General features: G+C 34.4%; 1 protein-coding gene across 3 annotated transcripts in view; it reads left to right on the top strand.

Moving 5' to 3' along the window:
• Nkain3 (sodium/potassium transporting ATPase interacting 3) overlaps nt 1–22,593 on the top strand; it is a 698,611-nt gene that overhangs the window by 314,399 nt on the left and 361,619 nt on the right. For all 3 annotated transcript variants that reach the window (XM_074068602.1, XM_074068604.1, XM_074068603.1), the window contains exon 3: nt 7,783–7,863. In XM_074068602.1, coding sequence (XP_073924703.1) covers nt 7,783–7,863 — 81 coding nt within the window. The remainder of the gene's footprint in view (nt 1–7,782; nt 7,864–22,593) is intronic.

Genomic DNA, 22,593 nt, shown 5'->3' with positions numbered 1-22,593 from the left:
ATATACAACTTGTAAGAGATCCTGCATACACTTCAATCACTAAGTTTTTGTTATAATTTTTAAAGGATTTCCCTTGTTGTGCCTTTGTTCTAACTTTGAATTGAATTACTTTCCTAAAATAATACTTTTAGAGTTGAGTGTCATTTACTAAAGAATCATATGATTCTGCAATTTGTTTAGCTAATTTTGTTACTTTAGTCTTGCTTCATTAATTTTCCTCTCCTTAACCCTTGTCACTGACTTTTTTTCTCTTTTTCTGCATGACTGTTTTTTCATTACTCTCACATTCTGATACACTTAGGTTTATATGGAATGGAAAGTATCAAACTAAATGCCTTAATGTCATCTGATTAACAAGAGCTCTAAAATTTGTTGGGATTGTGGTGACTTGAAAAAGTACACATTAAGGATATAGATAGGTGATTTTCAATGTCAATGGGAGTATTTTGTAGTTCAGAAAACCATGATTCAATGCATTTGGCATGTTTTAAAAGCTATGCAAGTCCGTCCACTCATATTAGAGACTTTCTGAACAGAAGATATTGCAGCATCAACAATACCTGCAAATACTAAAAACCCCACCACACATTTTACTTTTATGAACTGTTAAATGTTTTAACATACATTCCCAGTGATTTGGAAGTTTAACTCATTATAGAATTGTATGATCTATTTTTATAAAAATCAAAGCATTCTCTCAAAAAATAGTATGATGTGATATCAAAAGTATCCAATTACAGGATTGCACAACTACATGAGATTATTTTGAAAGCCAATTTAAAAAGCATAAGTGACAGAAAGAAAATGTAAACTGAATTTCACAAATAGTTAAATACTTCTGATAGTTTCTAATAAGATCATGGCTATTTTATACAAGATCTAATATTCATATTTCCATTATTGACACAGCACAGAATAAGCTAAGGGAATGATTTTATCTTAATTTAAGAACAGTATACAATGATTATAATCATGGATAGAAAGGAATAATTTAACTAGCTTGCCCAACTAAGAAGTTACAATTCATAGATTTTTTTTTTTTCAGCACAGTAAAATGAATAGGCAACTTGTTGTATTTGATCTGTCAATTGTGCTCTATGGCATACACTATCTCAGTCATCCTGTGTATAAATTCTCTGTATATCAATGCTCTGACTTTTTTGTCTGCATAGAAAGTGAGTGGATAAAGTGATCCTTACAACCATTTCCATTAATGAGTCTGATCTAGGTCTACCTTAGTTAAGATTGACTAATGTTCTGAAAGAAAGTATTTTCTAGTACATAATATATTAATAAAAACAGTTAATTAGTAAGTTTTAAAGTTTGTTGTATATGAATGGAAGATATTTCCCCATTACAGAAACTGGTAGCTTGTTTGCTTATTACTTATCCTGTTTATTAATTTCTGTTCTTTAAAATGTTTTCTATGATTTTTAAAAATTGTATGATTATAGAGGCACATCCATCAGATGGATTAGGTTATTTTGCTCTGTATATTCATTTCTAAACATGGTCTTCATTCAGGGAGTTCAAGGTTTGATTAACATTCCTAAAACTTTCACAGCCTAATATTATAACTTAAAGATGACTGACAGATGGTTAGACATACACCCATATAGGCAAATAGATACATAAATGGACAGAAAATAGATAGAGAGGTTACAGAAAATTTGTATAATTTTTGTTTCCCAGAAAACATAATACTCAGAAAACAGAAATTATATGAGCACTTGGATTTATTTTTTTCAAGAAGTGAATCTTTTGAACAATTCTGCAACGAAAGGGAAATAGTATGTAGATGCACACACAAAAAAAACACTTTTGTTAAACAGATTTAAAAATTTTTAAATCAGAAAATGTTAACATTAAATTATTTCTAATGTTCACACAGAAAAGCAAACCATACAAACTCCATAATAAAATGTGTCCTTGAACACATGTCCTGGGAACTTTTAAAAATGTTAAAATTTCCAGTTTGACTAATGAGAGGCAGCACATAAAAGTTTCATGAATGTTTCTTATCAAAAAAAGAATAGTTTCAGTAAAGACTTTACATTTTATGACTATACATTGATATTTTTGTTTTTCCTGAAAAAGGGAATTTACATTAACAGTGTAATTTTTTTCTTTTCTTTTTCTGATAGTACTGGAGGTTGAACTCAGAGTCTTGCGCTTGCTAGGCAGGTGCTCTACCACTTAAGCCATGCCTCCAGCTCAAAACTATATTTTTTAATGTAAAAATATACATGTAGATATTCAGCTCCCTGAGGATCAGTGATGTATCAAACATGATTTATTTTTAAATTCAAAGTTTTAGAAATAGTATATGTAGAACTCAGGACAAAAATAGACAACATTAAAGAGGAAACCACCCAGGATATGGAAAACCTCAGAAAAAAGAATGAAACAAAACTGCAACACAAAATGGAAGGCCAATCCAGCAGAATAGAACAAACAGAAGACAGAATCTCAGAACTTGAAGATGAAATGGTAATGAAAGGAAAAACTGAAGAACAGTTAATTAAACAACTCAAGACCTGTGAAAAAAAATGCAAGAACTCACCGACTCCATCAAAAGACCAAACTTGAGAATCATGGGCATCAAAGAAGGAGAAGAGGTGCAAGCGAAGGGAATGCGTAATCTATTCAACAAAATAATAACGGAAAATTTCCCAAATCTAGAGAAAGATATTCCCATACAGGTGCAAGAGGCCTCCAGAACACCAAACAGACCAGATCAAAATAGAACTACCCCATGACATATCATCATTAAAACAACAAGTTCAGAAACTAAGGAAAGAATATTGAAGCCTGTAAGAGAGAAAAAACAAGTAACATACAAAGGTAAACCATCAAAATCACAGCAGATTTCTCAACAGAAACATTAAAAGCAAGAAGAGCGTGGGGTGAGATCTTCTGGGCACTGAATGAAAATAACTTCAACCCCAGGATACTCTACCCAGCAAAACTATCATTCAAAATAGATGGCACAATAAAAGTCTTCCATGATAAGCAGAAACTAAAACAATATGTGACCACAAAGCCACCACTACAAAAGATTCAGCAAGGGATTCTGCACACAGAAAGTGAAACCCAACTTAACCATGAAAAGACAGGCAGCACCAAACCACAGGAAAAGAAAAAGCAAGAAAGTAGAGAGTAACCTCAACTTAGGTACACACAATCAAACCTTCAAACAACTAAGACAACTAAATGACAAGAATCACCACATACCTATCAGTACTAACACTTAATGTTAATGGACTTAATTCACCCATCAAAAGGCACTACTTGATGAAATGGATTAAAAAGGAAGATCCAACAATTTGTTGCTTACAGGAGACCCATCTCACTGACAGAAATAAGCATGGGTTTAGGATGAAAGGCTGGAAGAAGATTTACCAAGCCAATGGCCCCTGAAAACAGGCAGGAGTAGCAATACTTATCTCTGACAAAGTAGACTTCAAACCTACATTGATCAAACAAGAAAAGAAGGACATTCCATAATAATAAAAGGAGAAATAGACCAAAAGGAAATAATAATCATCAACCTGTATGCACCCAATATCAGTGCACCCAATTTCATCAAACATACCCTGAAATACCTAAAAGCATGTATTAACTCCAATTTAGTGGTTGTGGGAGACTTTAGCATCCCATTATCATCAATAGATAGGTCATCCAAACAAAAAAATCAATAAAGAGATCCAAAATCTAAAATATACAATAGATCAAATGGACCTACTTGATGTCTACAGAACATTTCATCCAACTTCCACACAATATACATTCTTCTCAGCAGCCCATGGCACCTTCTCCAAAATAGATCATATCCTAAGGCACAAAGCAAGCCTCAGCAAATATGAGAAAATAGAAATTATACCATGCATACTATCTGATCACAATGCAGTAAAAGTAGAACTCAACAACAAAAGTAAAGACAAAAAACATGCAAACAACTGGAAACTAAATAACTCATTACTTAATGAACAATGGATCATCGATGAAATAAAAGAGGAAATTTAAAACTCCTGGAAGTCAATGAAAATGAAAAAACAACCTAACAGAACCTATGGGATACAGCTAAGGCTGTCCTGAGAGGAAAGTTTATAGCCATGAGTGCATATATTAAAAAGACTGAAAGATCCCAAATCAACGACCTAATGATACATCTCAAACTCCTAGAAAAACAAGAACAATCAAATCCCAAAACAAATAGAATGAGAGAAATACTAAAAATAAGAGCTGAAATCATTGAAATAGAAACCAAAAAAAAAAAAACCATACAAAGAATTAATGAAACAAAAAGTTGGTTCTTACATCAAAAAGATTATTCACCACAACCAAGTAGGCTTCATTCCAGGGAGGCAGGGGTGGCTCAACATATGAAAATCAATAAATGTAATAAACCACATTAACAGAAGCAAAGACAAAAACCATTTGATCATCTCAATAGATGCAGAAAAAGCCTTTGATAAGATACAACATCATTTCAAGATAAAAGCTCTAAGAAAACTAGGAATAGAAGGAAAGTACCTCAACATTATAAAAGCTATATATGACAAACCTACAGCCAGCATTATACTTAATGGAGAAAAACTGAAACCATTCCCTCTAAAATCAGGAACCAGACAAGGATGACAATAACTCCACTCCTATTCAACATAGTACTGGAATTCCTAGCCAGAGCAATTAGGCAAGAAGAAGGAATTAAAGGAATACAAATAGGTAAAGAAACTGTCAAAATATCCCTATTTGCAGATGACATGATCCTATACCTTAAAGACCCTAAAAACTCTACTCAGAAGCTTCTAGACATCATCAATAGCTATAGCAAGGTAGCAGGATATAAAATCAACATAGAAAAATCATTAGCATTTCTATACACAAACAATGAGCAAACTGAAAAACAATGTATGAAAACAATTCCATTTTCAATAGCCTCAAAAAAGATCAAATACCTAGGTGTAAACCTAACAAAAGATGTGAAAGACCTCTACAAGGAAAACTATACACTTCTGAAGAAAGAGATTGAGGAAGACTATAGAAAGTGGAGAGATCTCCCATGCTCATGGATTGGTAGAATCAACATAGTAAAAATGTCGATACTCCCAAAAGTAATCTATATGTTTAATGCAATTCCCATCAAAATTCCAATGACATTCATTAAAGATATTGAAAAATCTACTGTGAAATTTATATGGAAACACAAGAGGCCACAAATAGGCAAGGCAATACTCAGTCAAAAGAACAATGCTGGAGGTATCACGATACCTGACTTCAAACTATATTACAAAGCAATAACGATAAAAACAGCATGGTACTGGCACAAAAACAGACATGAAGACCAGTGGAACAGAATAGAGGACACAGATATGAAGCCACACAACTATAACCAACTTGTCTTTGATAAAGGAGCTAAAAATATACGATGGAGAAATAGCAGCCTCTTCAACAAAAACTGCTGGGAAAACTGGTTAACAGTCTGCAAAAAACTGAAACTAGATCCATGTATATCACCCTATACCAAGATTAACTCAAAATGGATCAAGGATCTTAATATCAGACCACAAACTCTAAAGTTGATACAGGAAAGAGTAGGAAATACTCTGGAGTTAGTAGGTATAGGTAAGAACTTTCTCAACGAAACCCCAGCAGCACAGCAACTAAGAGATAGCATAGATAAATAGGACCTCATAAAACTAAAAAGCTTCTGTTCATCAAAAGAAATGGTCTCTAAACTGAAGAGAAAACCCATAGATTGGGAGAAAATATTTGCCAGCTACACATCAGACAAAGGACTGATAATCAGAATATATAGGGAACATAAAAAACTAAATTCTCCCAAAACTAATGAACCAATAAAGAAATGGGCAAGTGAACTATACAAAACTTTCTCAAAAGAAGAAATTCAAATGGCCAAAAAACACATGAAAAAATGCTCACCATCTCTAGCAATTAAGGAAATGCAAATTAAAACCACACTAAGATTCCACCTCACCCCTGTTAGAATAGCCATCATTAGCAACACCACCAACAACAGGTGTTGGCGAGGATGCGGGGAAAAAGGAACCCTCTTACACTGCTGGTGGGAATTTAAACTAGTATAACCACTCTGGAAAAAAATTTGGAGGCTACGTAAAAAGCCAAACATTGATCTACCATTTGATCCAGCAATACCACTCTTGGGGATATACCCAAAAGACTGTGACACAGGTTACTCCAGAGGCACCTGCACACCCATGTTTATTGCAGTCTGTTCATGATAGCCAAGTTATGGAAACAGCCAAGATGCCCCACCACTGACGAATGGATTAAGAAAATGTGGTATCTATACACAATGGAATTTTATGCAGCCATGAAGAAGAACGAAATGTTATCATTAGCTGGTAAATGGATGGAATTGGAGAACATCCAACTGAGTGAGGTTAGCCTGGCCCAAAAGACCAAAAATCATGTGTTCTCCCTCATATGTGGACTTTAGATCAAGGGCAAACACAACAATGGGATTGGACTTTGAGCACATGATAAAAGCTTTAGCACACAAGGGAGGGGTGAGGATAGGTATGACACCTAAAAAATTAGCTAGCATTTGTTGCCCTTAATGCAGAGAAACTAAAGCAGATACCTTAAAAGCAACTGAGGCCAATAGGAAAAGGGGACCAGGAACTAGAGAAAAGGTTAGATCAAAAAGAATGAACCTAGAAGGTAACACACATGCACAGGAAATTAATGTGAGTCAACTCCCTGTATAGCTATCCTTATCTCAGCCATCAAAAACCCTTGTTCCTTCCTATTATTGCTTATACTCTGTCTTCAACAAAATTAAAGATAAGGGCAAAATAGTTTCTGCTGGGTATTGAGTAGGTGGGGGGGAGCAGGAGGGGGTGGAGTAGGTGGTAAGGGAGGGGGTGGGGTCCGGGGGGAGAAATGACCCAAGCCTTGTATGCACATATGAATAATAAAACAATAAAAAAAAAGAAATAGTATATGTAGATTTACACTTGTATATTTGAGTCATGATAAAACTTAATAGAGCATGTCACAGAACTTATATTTAACTTCTCTAACATAATAAGCTTATCAAATGTTAATAAGTCATTGAGAAGTTATATTTTCTTATTTACCAAATACAGATAGCCATTTCAGACTATCAACTCAGAGGTTTTCTATTATACCTACCAAAATGATTAACAAGATATTTCCTGCAATACAAAATTGTAACAGATAATTAAATATTTGCTTTATAATGCAATAATCTTTACAATTCATCCTTCCTAAACTGTAAAGTGGTTAGGAATTGTGGTACTTTCTTTTACATAAAACCCTTTTCTCTTCATAAAATCCTGAGCTAGAAGGTTATTAAGGTAATAAAACTAGAACCACAACTCTTGTCATTTCTGTATAAAACTATAGCTATGGGTTTAAAAAAATTATTAAGAAATGTGGCAACAGGTAAAGTTGCTCTGTAGTTCTTCAGAATATTTCCAGATCAATTAGTCAAAAGGAGCAATTGGATTTAACTTCTACCTGCAAGCCAGCAAATCACTTTAGAAATAAATCTAGTTTTATTGGCATCCACTGAAAGTAGGAACTATTGAATTTTTAATTTCTTGATCTTAGGAGACCTCATAAGGAGCACTCTTTCCTGAGCTTTCCCCATCCATTTATTCCCAGATGACTTAGATTTATTTACATTTTATTATTGATTTATTTAGAATACATGTTTCATCTCCACATTTTTTTTCTGTTTTTCCCCACCCCCCACCCCCTTCTATCCAGTATACAGTGTGGACTGCCCTCTGGGTCACCTGGAATGTGTTCATCATCTGCTTTTATTTGGAAGTAGGTGGCCTCTCAAAGGTGAGTTTGTCATGCCTTTGAAGTATACCTTGAAAAGAGTGAACTTACATTATTGTTATTATTCTATGTAAGTAATCTAAGTAATATTACAAATGGAATACTAATCAGAAATGAGTCTGGGTGCCATTCATAAAAGAATGCACTTGGGAACATGCCAATATAAAGGAACTTCAAAATAATTGCCTCTGGTTTTGTTCACTACACCCACTTAGGACTTTACTTCTGCTGCACCCTTATGCCCATTTTAAAAGGCAGAATGTCACAACGAACTCAGCCCCAAATGTTAAGGGGAAAATTATTTTGAACCTTCCTGTGTTAAAAGTAGAAAAAGGGATTACAAAGAATGAAATCTTTATATATGTAAGTAAAGCACACGTTTACTAACACATAAATGCATCAGTGTGATCACTCCTATTCTGAAATACTGATCAGACAGAAGGCACATGTCTTAATGTGTATGATATACATGTTATTTCTGCCTGTCTAATGCTGTTAGAAGAATACGCAACTTTCATTAGGCCTCCTGAAAAATGTCTTTTGATTTCCACCCAATATGAGAACAAAGCATGTAAATTTCTGTTTGTAGTTCTTAAAATTCTTTTTCTTAAGCAGCACAGTTTTCACTGTAGGTAAGAAATGTAACAATGTAATGCAAAAGGTATAAAAAAGATTTTTTTTAGCATATCTCATTATCAAGTACATTTGCACTAATTATTCTGTCTGCTGTCTTACAACATTCTCATATTTTAAATAACATTATGGTCTTCTACTCACATTTGCGGTTTATGTCTTAGAAAATCTATCTTGACCAGTACAGATACTTTCAGAATTTTTGGACTCCACTGAAGTCCAAATGGTAGCAAAGCATGTTTGATTCAGTCAAACAAAAATTCTCTGGAAGGATTTGTTCCAGAGCCTCCAGAGGTGGTTACTCTTTCTTTCTATCCTATACTAACTTTAAAATTAGAACTTGTTATCATTTCCTCATATTCAAGAACCAAAAATGACATTTCCAATAATGAGTTCCTCACATAAGTACTAACATCTTCCTTAAATATTTGTGCTCTTTGATTGCATTCTTGAAATAGAAAAAGTACTTAAATCTATGTCCAGGTATAATCTATAAATGCAGATTAAGAAGTAATTTTAAAATGCAAATCTTATGAATGAAAGAATTATGAATAATAAGTTAAGCATAACATTTTCAATGCCTCACATTTTCTGCCTGGCAATTTGAATGGTCATTTAAAATCATGTTTTTATTTCACTGAGTGGAAATTATGTTTTATTTTCTTCCATATGAACTGATCTGGAATAAATTAGACCAGAGGAAATTGGTCCTGTGGAACTGGCATCATAGTATGTTGAAGGAAGACTGAATTTCAACTCATAAATATTTAGTTTAAATCTCATCTTTAGCACTTATCAACTGTGAGATGTTAGCAAATAGCTTCACCTGGCTGAGGCTATAAGAAATACCATAATATGGCAGCTTGGCCAGTGATTACAGTAGTAAATGTTTGTTGCCCTGTCTATGCACATAGCATGTAGTAACTCAGGTAAGCTTCAGAACAACTCTGTGAAGTGATCAAAACAAGTAAGTAACAGCAGTCCTTTGCTCCACACAAGTCTGATTCTCCTTTTCTACTTGTGGTTAATTTAGTGAACTGCTTTTTATATTTTCTAAATATCAATGTGCATATCTGAGGTCTCTTTTTTGTCTCATTTCTTTGGGAGTAAGGCAAAAACCATGGACATAGTCATCCTAGTTACTCATTTTCTTACCCACTTGAATGCCATTAAGCAGTCAACCAAGTGTTCTTTGTGATTGAAAAGATAGATGACTCCAAAAGGAGCATTTGAAAGATTTTCTGTTGATTTCCTTTTTTTTTCCTACTGCCTCCTGGTAAAGGCCGGTAACATCTCCCTGGCTAGCTACAGCCAGGAGTATGCAGGAACCCTATTCTGAAAAATAGAGCAGAGTTAAAAATCCTTGACAAAGGAGGAGTGCCCCTGCCACTCTTCCAGGTTGAATTCCATTATCTATAGGTGCTGGTTATTATAAGAGGCATTTCTTTGGAATTACTGACTTCAACTGGGGAGTGGATTCTGAGAAGCCTATGAGAACTTGGTGTAAGCACAGCTGTGCCCAGTGATCTACAGGTTGAGTTTGGCATGGCCCCAGCAGCACAGCTGCTTTTCCTAAGTTCTTTACTTTCAGAGAAGTAGGAACGCAGGTTTCTCTTGTTACAATGTTAAGCCCCTTCCTGAGAACGGTTGCTCCACCTCCTTGTTTACCACTGGATATGAAAGACTCATTGAAGGAGGATGTGAGGTTTTTTGATGGAGAATTGATTAATTGGTGCGATGCTTGTAAGAATGATGCTGCTGTTGCTGTGGCTGAGTTATGTTAGAGAATAGAGGAAACATGGGACAGTGCAAGTCTAAGGACCAAGACTTGAAGAGTTATGCTAATGCAGTTTTTAGATGAAGCTGCTGTTGTTTGTCTGCAAGTCTGAGCACCGAGACTTTAAAGGCAATATGAGACAGTGCAAGTCTGAGGGCAAAGACTTTAAGAGAGATTTATGCTAAAGAAAAGCTAAAGAAAACATGGGACAGTGAGAGTCTAAGGAAACAGACTTTAAAGAATAGAAAAGAAGACTTCAGAAGCAAGGTTTTAAAGAATAGTGAAGAAGCAAGGTCTTAAAGAATAAGAGAAAAAAAGGAAAGTGAAAGAAGAGAATAATAGAGTAAAAAAGCAATGAGGCTCCATCCAAGTGCCCAGCACACCTGACCCCAGCATTATGCAGCTTCTCTATCATTTGTCCTTTCTGCATCTCCTGTTGCCCCCAGTTAGCCCAGTTAGGTCAGGAGAACAAAGGAATGAGAAAACAGATTAATAGAAGCTACCCTATACGTTGGGTTTTGCTCTGAACACACGTTCTGAAATAGTGAATCTTTCTAAACAAACTGTATCCAAAGTAATGTCTATGAATTTGGGAGTTATTGCAAAGGCAAGCGTGGTCTATGAATGGCCAGTTTGTATTCCATGATGTTATTTTGCTCCATGTGCAAACAGCTTACATCCTTAGAGTGAGAACAGTCCTGGTTTAGCTGAAAGTGAACCACCATACAGGCCATGAGCTCAGAAGCAGTCCTCACAATGCTTAGAAGGCTAATGGGGCTCCTTGACTCCTGTGTGTTTGAAATGCCTCATTTTAATTTCTAATAAGATGAATATTGATGAGTGTAATCTACATAATCAAAAGCTCTTTGGGATACTCATTAAGTTTTAAGAGTATAAAAAAAGGTATTGAGGGCAAAAAGTTTCAAAATGACTGCCCTAGAGTAACCAGTATAAATAAATAAGTAATGCATTCAGTGAGAAACTAAAGCAGATGATACAAATAGAAAAGAATATGATAAATTAAGACCCAACTGCACAAATAACTATACAAAGTGCAAATCAAACTAAATACTCCAATAAACATAGATTAAAACATTGAATTTTTTAAAAGATAGTACCCAATGGTATTTATATGAAATTTACTTTAAATATAAATATATATATATGTTGACATTAAAAAGATGAAAATCATATGCTGTTTAGGAGGAAACCTCTGTGGTTATGTTAATATCAAAAATAAAGTAGACTTCAAGAAAAACACTATTAATACATGTAAAAAATGCTTTATAGTAAAACATCAATACATCAAATAGACATAACAATCATAAATCACATAAAAAAATAATTATATAACACATGGACATTTACAACATATTTTTTTGAGAAATATTGGAAGAACTGACAGATCCAGAACTACTGGTAGAGAATTTAATAATTCTGTCATTATTATTGATAGAAAAAGTAGACACAACTCAGTAGAAATAAGAGGTTTGGACAACACTGTCAACCAACTTGTATAACTAACATCTGTAGGATGTCACATTCATGACTCCATAATACATGTACTGTTCAAATATATGTGGAACAATGGCCAGAAGTGTATTCTTCTGGGTCATAAAAAAACTTAATAAATACCTAATGACTAAAATAATACAGATTATTCCGTAGTTATGAGAAAAACAGTGATTTGAAGTTGATAATACTAAGATCTCTAGAAAATCTTTAATTTTGGAAGGTTTGGCATAATCCGCAATTCAAATAAGCAACTTTAACAAAACTATAAAAGAATTTTGAAAAACATAATAAAGAAAACAAAACAAATTAATACTTATGAATGAATAAAACCAGAAATAACATATAGCTTTAAATTGATACTAGAAAAAGGAAAGTTAAAAATCAATGAAACTTTCATGTTAAGAAATAAAAAGAAGAGCAGTCTGTTGTTCCATAGTTTATTTCTTTAATAGAGTAACACACTGAAAACTCCCTAGTAAAACTGACCAAGAAAAAAGAAGAAGCAATCTTAATTATCAATATCAATAAAGAAAGCAGAGACATAACTACAGATTATATGAAAATTAAAATACTCGATTTAAAAGATTAAATTAAAAAAATTAAACAATTTTGTTTCAACAACTTCAACAAATGAAAACCTAATATCTAGATAGAATAATTTAGAAAAATTAACACAAAAAGAAATAGAAAATATGAATAACTCACAAATTTATAACTAAAAACCTTTCCACACACACAAAAAAATGTTTAAGCCCAAAAGGTGTCAATGATGAATGTGACAAACATATAAGAAAGAAATAATGCTAATTTTACCCAAACTCTTCTAGAAAATAAAGGGCAAAGGAACATTTCCCAGATAATTTTGTGACCTTTTTAGGCAGAAGTTAAGTTGACATCAACATCCTAGCAATCCTTAGGTCTCTCTCTAGGAAAGCTCTCATTAGCCAATCAGCCAAGAGGGCCTCATGTGGTTAGTGATGTTTTTCACCACTGTTCACTCCTCTCCTATGCTGCTGGCTAAGATCAAACTTCCTCTATCCAGAAAATCAAAATCGGCTCTACCCTGGTATTGCCCTCCACCCACCCAGGATCTTCTCAGAAATTGTCACTTTTCTTATCTCTAAATGCTCATCCAAATATGTTCCTGAAAATAATCCCTCTATGCTGCTCCTGCAGGTGGTAGAAGCATCTATAGTTGGATTGCATTTGAAGACTGTTTTTAATCCAATTACATTTTAGTACATTTTAAAGTGATATTATTAATCCTTAAATCATTTTTTCTATTGAAAAGAGACCATGACTTCAGATTTTGTTCTTTCTTTTTCCTTTTTCCACGCCCACACCCCAAGTAATGTTTCTTTTTGGTGAGAGTACTTTTTCTCATTGTAATGTAAAAATAGAAAAGTTACAAATAAAATATACAGAAAGTAGACAAGAAAAATTATCACTACAGCTTCAACCAAAGACTACTCCATTGATACTTTGCTTTGAGTTTATTATTCTACACATGTTACATTGCCATGGATTGTCTTTTTTTCTTAAATATTTTTCACATTATATTGTAGAGGAAATTTACATACTGACTGTTTTTATACATGAGACTTAATGTTGTTACTAAATTCTTGGTTAATACTTTTAATCAAAGAGACATAGGGTTTTCTTTGTGTGCTCCTTCCTGTTATGAGGCCTTACAGGTTTCTGAAACATTTTGTTGAATTTTTCCTCAAAAAAGGTTCTATTAGCTGCAAAAGGTATGAGTATGCATAGTGTCATTAGTACAAATTAATCCCTTTCCTTACATATATATTTTTTTTTCAGGGGGCTAATTTCATAGCGAAAATAGTTTTTTCCTTATTTAATTAGGATTTCTTTAAAATGTAATATCTTCCAATGTGCTCAACAATCAGCTCTTTTCCCTCTTTTTGTTAATGAATTGTGTCTTTTTACATTTTAAGTGATAGCAACAATGTTTTTTATCTTAAATCCCCTGGAACTTAATTTTCCCAAATTGTACAAAGTATCTTAATAGACACTTTTACCAATAACTGACCAATGATACAAATAATATTCACTTAGTAGACTTCTCACTGATTTAAGATGCAATAAATTCTTATATTTCTAGAATACTGTTATTTTTATCACAGTACTATTACATTTATGTCAGTTTTTATGATTTATTTATAGCAGTAATTCTCTATCTGCAATCCAATCTTTCAAACTCTATGATTTGACCTTCTATATTTGTTTTTTAGGTTAAATTTGAAATAAATGTGTTGCATTCAATACATATGCATATATGTATATATATGCATATATAGAATTTTAGCTTTGTTTTTATTTATTACACTGAACTTTTAATTTCAGAAAGATTGAGGAAAAACTTGTATTAGTGAATCCAGAAGGAAAGTCTTGAGTAACAATTGCTGATAGGAGGTCATATAGAATAAAAACTAAAGAAAAGTGAAAAAAATTACACTTTGGTTCAAAAGTCAGATTCTCTATAAACTAGTCATCAGTGACTATATAAGGATTCCTGGGTTACTTTTGGTAGAAGCCATCTTTGTCTAACTCATGTAGAAGAGACTGTTGGAAAGATAAGGGCTCATAGAACCAAAAAGCTGTAGAACTAGGTTGGGAACAGCTGGGGCGCCCAGGAGCAGTGACAGTCTTGTCAGAAAGCTACTGCTTAGATGGAAAGAGGATCCAGCTGTTGTCCAACTGCTCATGATTTAAATTGCTAAGGTGTGATGGTAAGGATGTGATTGTCCCATCTGGATCCACCATCTGCCTCCTGGACCGGGCAGGACTGCGTCTGAGATTACAGGTCTGATTCCACAATAGGAAAAAGGTAATTGCAATGAAGGAAACTAAGACAGTGTCAAGAGACGGAAACATCGGTGGCGTCATAGAGCACTACCTGACCATTCTTATTAATTGTGTTCATTTCCATGGGCAGGAACAACCATACCTCTGACCTGTTAGGAGGTCTTTGATGGCCATGTCCAGATTTTCCTTTTGCTTTTATCTCATCTGTAAGTCAGTCCTGCATTCGCCACCATGGTCATGAGTGCCCTGGTTCTCCCCACACCTCCTAGCACTTGAAGGAAGTGAATAACTTATTTTGGGGGAACATGGAGCTGGGTGGTGGTGATGACTGTGTGTCATCTGAAAGTGAAAATGCACTGAACTGAAAGTGTCTGCACTTACATAATCTATGGAGCTTCAGTTTCCTTTTCCACAAAGTAACAAAACCACTGCACACATGTTGTTGAGTAATTGAAAGAATTAAATAAGATAATGCACATTCAGAACTTAGATCTTGGCATATTATGAGGTCTCAGTAAATGATGGCTGTGTTTATTGCCATCCATATCAGCATCATCTTTATTATTATTGGAGAAATGAAAGGCATCACAGCCCTTACTCTGACAACTTTGGGGACATATATTTATTACTATGCAAGAGCTGTAAAAGGGAAAAATTGTAGGACTGAATGACTTGTTTAAAAACATACAAAACAGACCCTCATGGGAGGACCTCAGATATGCATATTAACTTCACAGCCATAATGCTATTAATTAAATCCGTCCATTCCTCATGTAAATAGGTTTTGATGTACAGCTACAGGCAGACTCCCAGTGTCCTTCTGTTCCCTTTAGAAGTACTTAGAGACTTCTTTGGAAGTCTCTAAGGCTGGGTTTCATGCCATATTTTAAGATTACCAAGAGCACAATTAATAACTTATTGCTGTTTTTTTGAAAGTTACAAGCCTTGAAATCATCTTTTCCTCTCTAGAATCAATTCAGAAGGTAAACATGAAAACTTATCTCATTTGTTACATTTAGAGATACAGAAAAAGAAGTTATGTGGAGAACTCTCTTGTACTTTTTTATACCAAAGGAATTAGGCTAATGTCTTAATGATATTAAGTTTTTTGGGTTTTTTGTTTTGTTTTGTGTTTTGGCAGTTCTGGGCTTTGAACCCAAGGCCTTGTGCTTGCAAGCAGGTGCTCTACCACTTGAGTCATGCCTCCATCCCTGGCATTGTTTTAATTACTCCAAATTTTAGAAACTACAGTTCCTTCTAACTGACTTTTCTTGAAAGATGTGTGGGTACTGAGTAGTGATTTTAAAGAATGTTGAATGTATCATCTTTTCAGAGTCTTCTGAATGTGTGTGACTGTGCATGAGCATCCATGTGCACATAAAATGAACATAAAGACATTCTAGGAGAATGTGTTCTGTAATAATCATGAACTTTGGCAAGGGGCCTTCTAAAAACTTTAGGCAGGAGGCAGAGGAGGGAGCTGGACTAACTCATGATTTTTTACACTATATAGGTGTTGTCCATTGGCTTTCCTATTACATCTTTACCTCTAGGGTAGCTATTACTATCATTTCATAGATGAGGAGCCTCAGCTAAGGGAGGCTAACTTGCTCAAGGCTCACAAGCAGTAATGGAGGTTTCAGGTGTTGATGATTCCCAATACTCCACATGCCTTCCACATAAAAGGAAAACCCACCTGAGTTTGTTTATGTGTTATGTTTTAACAACTACACTTGCTTTTTTTATTTTAACCTTTGTTGTTGTGCTGGGTGGCGATACATTGTGGCACTTACACAGGTTTTTACAATGTATCAAGTATATCATACATGAGTTCGCCTACACTTTCTGACTTGTGGGTGTTTTGGTTCTTAAGGAAATTTAAACTATTTCTCCAAAAGGCAATATAGCACCTTGTGGAGCCTCCTTTGCATTAAATTGACACTGTTGCTCAAATGATCCTCTTTTTCTGTAAAAAAGTCTTCAGTTGAATAGTTCATCTGAGCAGCCAGCAGCATAAGTGAAATATTTCTTCTTTTTTAAGGCTCATTCTTATCAACTTAGTCTGAATTGGGCCTGTGTGCTTCTTGGGGAATTTTTTTTTTTTATCAAGATTCATTTTTCTTCAAGTTTGTATACTTCCATCAAATTTGGCTTTGGGCAGGCACATTGAAGTTGGAAAATTTAAGAAAGTCAATTCAGAGCTTTGCATAGAAAACAGACCCCTCAGTTCCCTTCAATTGCTTAAAATCAACCAGTTATTTTTTTATTGTTGTGCTGGGTGGGGGTACATTTTGGCATTTATAAAAGTTCAACCAGTTACTGTTTAATAAGCACTCTAAATATTTTTGTCTCATAAAGTTCTTTTTCTTATGGCAGTTTCAAACCAAATCGATGTTTCCTTTTCCATTTAAAGAAATACAACTTACTGATTCTTCTAACGTGCTTTAAAGTTAAATTCACTTTTTTCTTTTAATGATCTCTTTCTTTCTAGATATTGTTCAAAAAGAGTCCCGAAATGTGATGTTTGAAGAGGGTGAGGGCTAGGTTGCCAAATAGCTGTATTCAGGGACAATATATCTGGCAAATGACACAGAACTAGCATCCTAAAAACTCAGAAAAACTGCACACTTTAGCACTATAAGAATTTTATCTTATTTACTCTATTGTATAATAAATGGAATGTCTATGTCAATCATCACTCCAGAAAAACACTCAGCTCACTATATAAACAAAGTATTTCAGGTTCTGAACCAATATTCTAGTATATGTGTGCCATGCACTCCTGAAGAATCTTTTGTGTGTAATAAATCTAAATGAGACTCAAAGGCTTAAAAATGTTTATTTCTATATTTAGTCCCTACATAAACCTTTTCAAAAGAGAAGCAATTATTTTGTTTAAAAAGCAGTCTGGCAGCATAAAATATAGCTATGTGTTTTTTATTCTGAAGAATTTAAACCACATCTTCTCCTTTGGTAAGGGACTAAGTGGAAATATGGACCTCTCTGTATGGTGAGATAATGCATTAGCTTTTCCTTAGTAAAGAAAATTATAAATAAGGTTAAAAATTAGCCATATTTTTATAGATTTCATCAGTACAAACACTTTGAATATCTTTATTCTAGAAAGCCAGCATAATGCAATGTTATAGTCCAGTGATACATAGAAAGCACAGCACAAACCACTAAGTAATTACAACAATCCTGAGTTATATTAGGAGTTTTTCACTAGGAATTTGTGTTGTAATTTCATGCCTTTTTGTAGGGATTCAAAAATTTTTTTTCAAATTAGCAGAAGGATATGCTATTCTATCAACTATAGCTATATTTCTTGTTATATGATTGGAGTTGCTATATCGAACAAAGCCTATGCAAATAAAATTGAATAACTATCCAGAAATGTGTTGGCTCTGCTGTTTGTATTTTATTGGTTCTTCATTTTCTAATAAAAATATGACCAAGATCAATTTTTAGAGAAAGGTAAACATTTTTCCTGAATATCCAGGTTATTGTCTTGACTCATTTTGTTATAATCATGAAATGGTTTCATTTCTTTGAATAAATAAACTGACTCTCAAGTCTTCTGTCTCAAATCTGCCTCCAATTCCTTAATACATTGTGTATAGATTCTATAGCAATATTAATCTTGAAAAATTAATCTCATCTGATCTCTTCCCCTCACCTTAAGCTAATCACTTTATGTCGCCAGCCATACCTGAGGCTTTTAGTTTCCTTTCTCTCTCTGGTCTAGTTTCTGCATTGGGAGAATACATAGGAACTATCCATAATTTTACAGAGCTAAACTTGACCTGATGCTAGAGGTTGTAAGTGATCTTGACCTCCTGCTGGCCTGGGGCTGTCTGAGCCTCCTCTAGTGGCCTCTGTTGATGAATCTCTAAAAACAGCAAAATTTCCCACTAACTTCAATAAACCAATATTTGTTCTTAATATAGCTATGATTATTTCAATACACAAAAGTTTGTAAAACCATTTAATATATAGCATAAGCCATTCTGAGTAGACCGTGGCTGCTGAATTTCCATGTAAGCATCATTACTAAGAGAATTTTAGTGCTCCAGAGAAAGCTCACTTTGTTGCTTATATTCAAAGACTTTGCTGTGTTTATAAAAGAAAACTTAAAGATGCTACTGTAGAATTTTTGATGCAGTATTGAACATAAGATCATTTTAGAAGAACAATGTGTATAACATGTAAATGCCATTAAAATTTTGGATTTTCTTGCTGTAATGTTAATTTGTTTTGAAGACACATTCACTTTGTTGTGAAATGTAAATTAATAGTACAATTGTGGTGATGAAGAATTTCAGGTGACATTTGCAATCTTCACAAAATTATTAAAGAGCCTGATAAACATGCTTTTAAAGCCAAAATAGCAATGTATGTACCATTAGGTTGCCTTATAAAATAAAGTCATACCACATAGTCAAGTTCTGAATGAAGTATGCAAGAGATCCTGCAGTAACAGAGAAGCCAAAGGTAACGATTACTCAACACTTCCCCCCACATATATTGCAGAAGTAAAAACACAAGTAATTTCAATGCTTTGTATCAAATTTCCCTATGCATCCCATTGATGGGAAAATCACAGATAACAGCATATCTTAAAAGTTCTTTTTGCACAGAAATCAATGTGGCATGAAAGCTTCCTTAGCAAAAGAGCTCTGGACCCCTGGCTCAGAAAGGATAAGTTTGAGAAAAAGAAGAAGAAGATAAACAAGATAGTCAGGGAAATATGTGACAAATGATTGACCAGGAGATCAGTGTCAGAGAGGAGAAATGAGAAAGCAGATATGTTTTGATTTCACTTGGTGCACTGTGATGCTAAAACAGCAACCTGAAAACCCTGAAATGAGATGCTTTTTGGTATGAAGGTCCAAAAAGTCAGTGTCTGCCCATGAAGAGTTGCCAACTGCGACATGGGCCTGCCCAGGGAAAGGAGTCAGGAAATGAGAGATTCAAGCCCTCTGTCTTGCACGAGGACTGACAAAAACAAAAAGAGAGAAATATAAAGATTGCTCAGAAATTGTGGCCACTGAAAGGAGGCAACAGGTGACAAAATTGAAATAGAGATGCTATAAGAAACATCTGGGGTTTGGTAATCAGGGATGAGCTGAGGTCTCTCTGCCCTTTAGAGGATGTAAGCATTAACAGTAACAGAGGCACAGGAACAATGCAGCATTTATTTGTGTGTACCATTAACTGTCAGTGTGCATGTGTTTTAAAATCAGCATACATATACCACTACTGGGAGTATATCTGAAGAAATTAAATCAGTATATCAAAGAAATGCCTAAACTCCCATTTTCCTTGCAGCACAATTTACAGTCACCATGATATGGAAACAGCTGGAATGTCCATTAACTGATGAATGGATAAGAAAATATGGCTTATATACAATGGAATACTATTCTGCCATACAAAGAATGAAATTCTGTAATCTGCAGCAACATGAACGAATATTATGGTAAATGAAAAAAGTCACATGCAAAAAGACAAATGCCACATGTTCTCTCTCAAATTTGGAAGCTAAAATAAGATAATTTTATGGAAGTGGGGAGTAGAATAGTTGTCACTAAAGACTGTGAAGGGGAGAAGGAGAAAGTTTGAATAAAGGATATCAAAATACAACTTGATAAGAATTAGTTACAGTGTTCTATACCACAGCACGGTGACTATAGTTCACAGCAATTTGTTATATTGCATAAAGAACTAGAAAAATGGATTTTGAAATTCCTGGTATAAAGAAATGATCAATGTTTTAGGAGATGGAGATGCTATCTTGATTTGATCATTACACATTATATACATGCACAAAATCATCGCACTATACTCCACAGCAGTTTGAAGTTGCTACCTAGTTCTCTATATACCTGAAAGGTTGGCTTTCCCAACCTTTCATCTTACTATAGAAACCTAGAAAAAACTCATAATTAAATAAAAATGAAGCCAGAAAAGCAAATAAAAGCATTAGTAAATGAAATCTACTCTATCTCTTTGACTCCAGTTCTCTGAGAATTTATTTATGGAAGCTGAATATCAATACTTTACAAACTTTATAGAAAATGGAGACTATCCATTTAAATTCATTTACAAGTGGGACATATAGAGTTCTATAAAAGTCATATCACTGCATGAATTCCTAGGTATCCAAACTCATCCATGTAATTAATTCTTCATTAAAAATTGGTGCCAGAAGTTCTCATTTCCCTTAAGATAGTCCCTCTTCTTCTGGTCAAGCAAGAGTCTCGGGTGGCAAAGCTCAAAAACTATATATCTTTGCCTCTATATGAATGAATATATCTTCTAAAGTAAGCTCTGACTACCGAGATAGAAAAAATTGAGAAATGTCTGGAAAGACTGCGTAAGAACTAATGAATTAGAAGCTGGTCCAAACTTAGTGATTTAACAATGTAAATATATCATCTTAACATTTCTTCTTAGGTCAGAAATCCAACATGGGTGTCAGTGGGATAAAACCATTATAGTGTTCTTGTCTGGAGGTTGCAGAGAAGAATTTGTCTGTTGGTATTCAGTTTCGAAGCTGCCCACTTGTTTAGCTCATGAATCCCTTTCTTCTTCTCCCAAGCCAGTGATGGTGGCCAAGGACTTCTTATGCTGCCATCTCTCTGGCTTTCACAGCCAAAAAACATTCTGTTTTTAAGGATGCATGTGATTAGATGGGTTCACCTGGATGATAAAGGATTATTGGACCATACGAAGGTCTTTCACTTTTGTCACATCTGCAAAGATCCCATTGCAATATAAAGTAATATATTAACAGGTTCTGAATTAGGAATGTGAACATCTTTGGGGGACCATTTTTCTGTAACCACCATGGGAATAAGCCATCTTGGTCCAGGAGGTGACTTTGATGATATAATTGGTCAAAATTTAAAAACTGATCCTGGAACCCTAATAACTTCTGGCATTTTCATACCAACCCTGAGCTGCCTATAACCAAATTTCCTTTTATATTAAAAATAAGGTTTATAACTTGCACTATTTTGGAGTTTGAAATATGCAGTTAAAATAATGCCAAACTAAATCATACAGAAATCTATATGTGACACAAAATGTATAGAGAGTATTCACCGAGTGTTAGCTTGGTTCAGAGCACAGTGCCATAAAACTAAGGCTGTATCTAATTACTGCCCTCATAAAATGATAACCGAAAGACTGTCCTCAATTAATGACATAGTTATGTCCTGAGAAAAACATTGTTAACTTGAAAATGTGAAAAATGCATTTGACCCTCTTAATCTATGGCAGCATTACAGCTTAACAACCGAGTACACTATAGAATATCAGTTTTTTCCCCTCATGAACGTAGTTGACTGGGTTCCACTTTCCTGAGAGAGTATCGCATTATATATGGCTAGCTCAGGAAAAGATGAAAATTTGAAAAAGTACTGTTTCTCCTGAATGCATATAACATTTGCACCTTATATAATGGAAAAATCATAACTGGAACCACAGGAGAACTATCAGTAACAGGAAAAACACACAGCCAATAAGTACAAACGATAAAATGTAGTCAATGCTATGATAATGGAAGGACAAACAATCCTAATGCCACAGAACTGGAACGTAGTCTTCACCAGGATCACAGGCAGCCTTACCAAGGAGATTAGGACTGTATTTTTCTCAGTAAAGAAAAGCATTTCAAGCAACATGCTGACTTTCATGAAAATGCTGTGAGAAAAGTACTTTTGACATGCTACCTTATTTAATTCTCTGTAATGAATTTGAGTTAATCCAGCCATCTCCACCTCATACTCTCTTCCCAGATTCTCTTTTGGGTGGTGTACATTGGAGAGAGAATTCTGTGAGGTTATGTAGACCAGAGCCAAAGTTACTAACCTTGGGAGGTGACCTCATAGGGACATCTTGTAGGTTTTCCCTTGTAAGTAAAATTTCTTAAAATGAGGGGGGGGGGGGTCTCAGTGACCTGGAACTATCTGTTC

Source organism: Castor canadensis, chromosome 3 (assembly GCF_047511655.1).
Source record: "Castor canadensis chromosome 3, mCasCan1.hap1v2, whole genome shotgun sequence".
NCBI lineage: Eukaryota > Metazoa > Chordata > Mammalia > Rodentia > Castoridae > Castor > Castor canadensis.
Note: the sequence above shows the minus strand (reverse complement) of the source record. Positions and strands in the feature narration are given on the sequence as shown.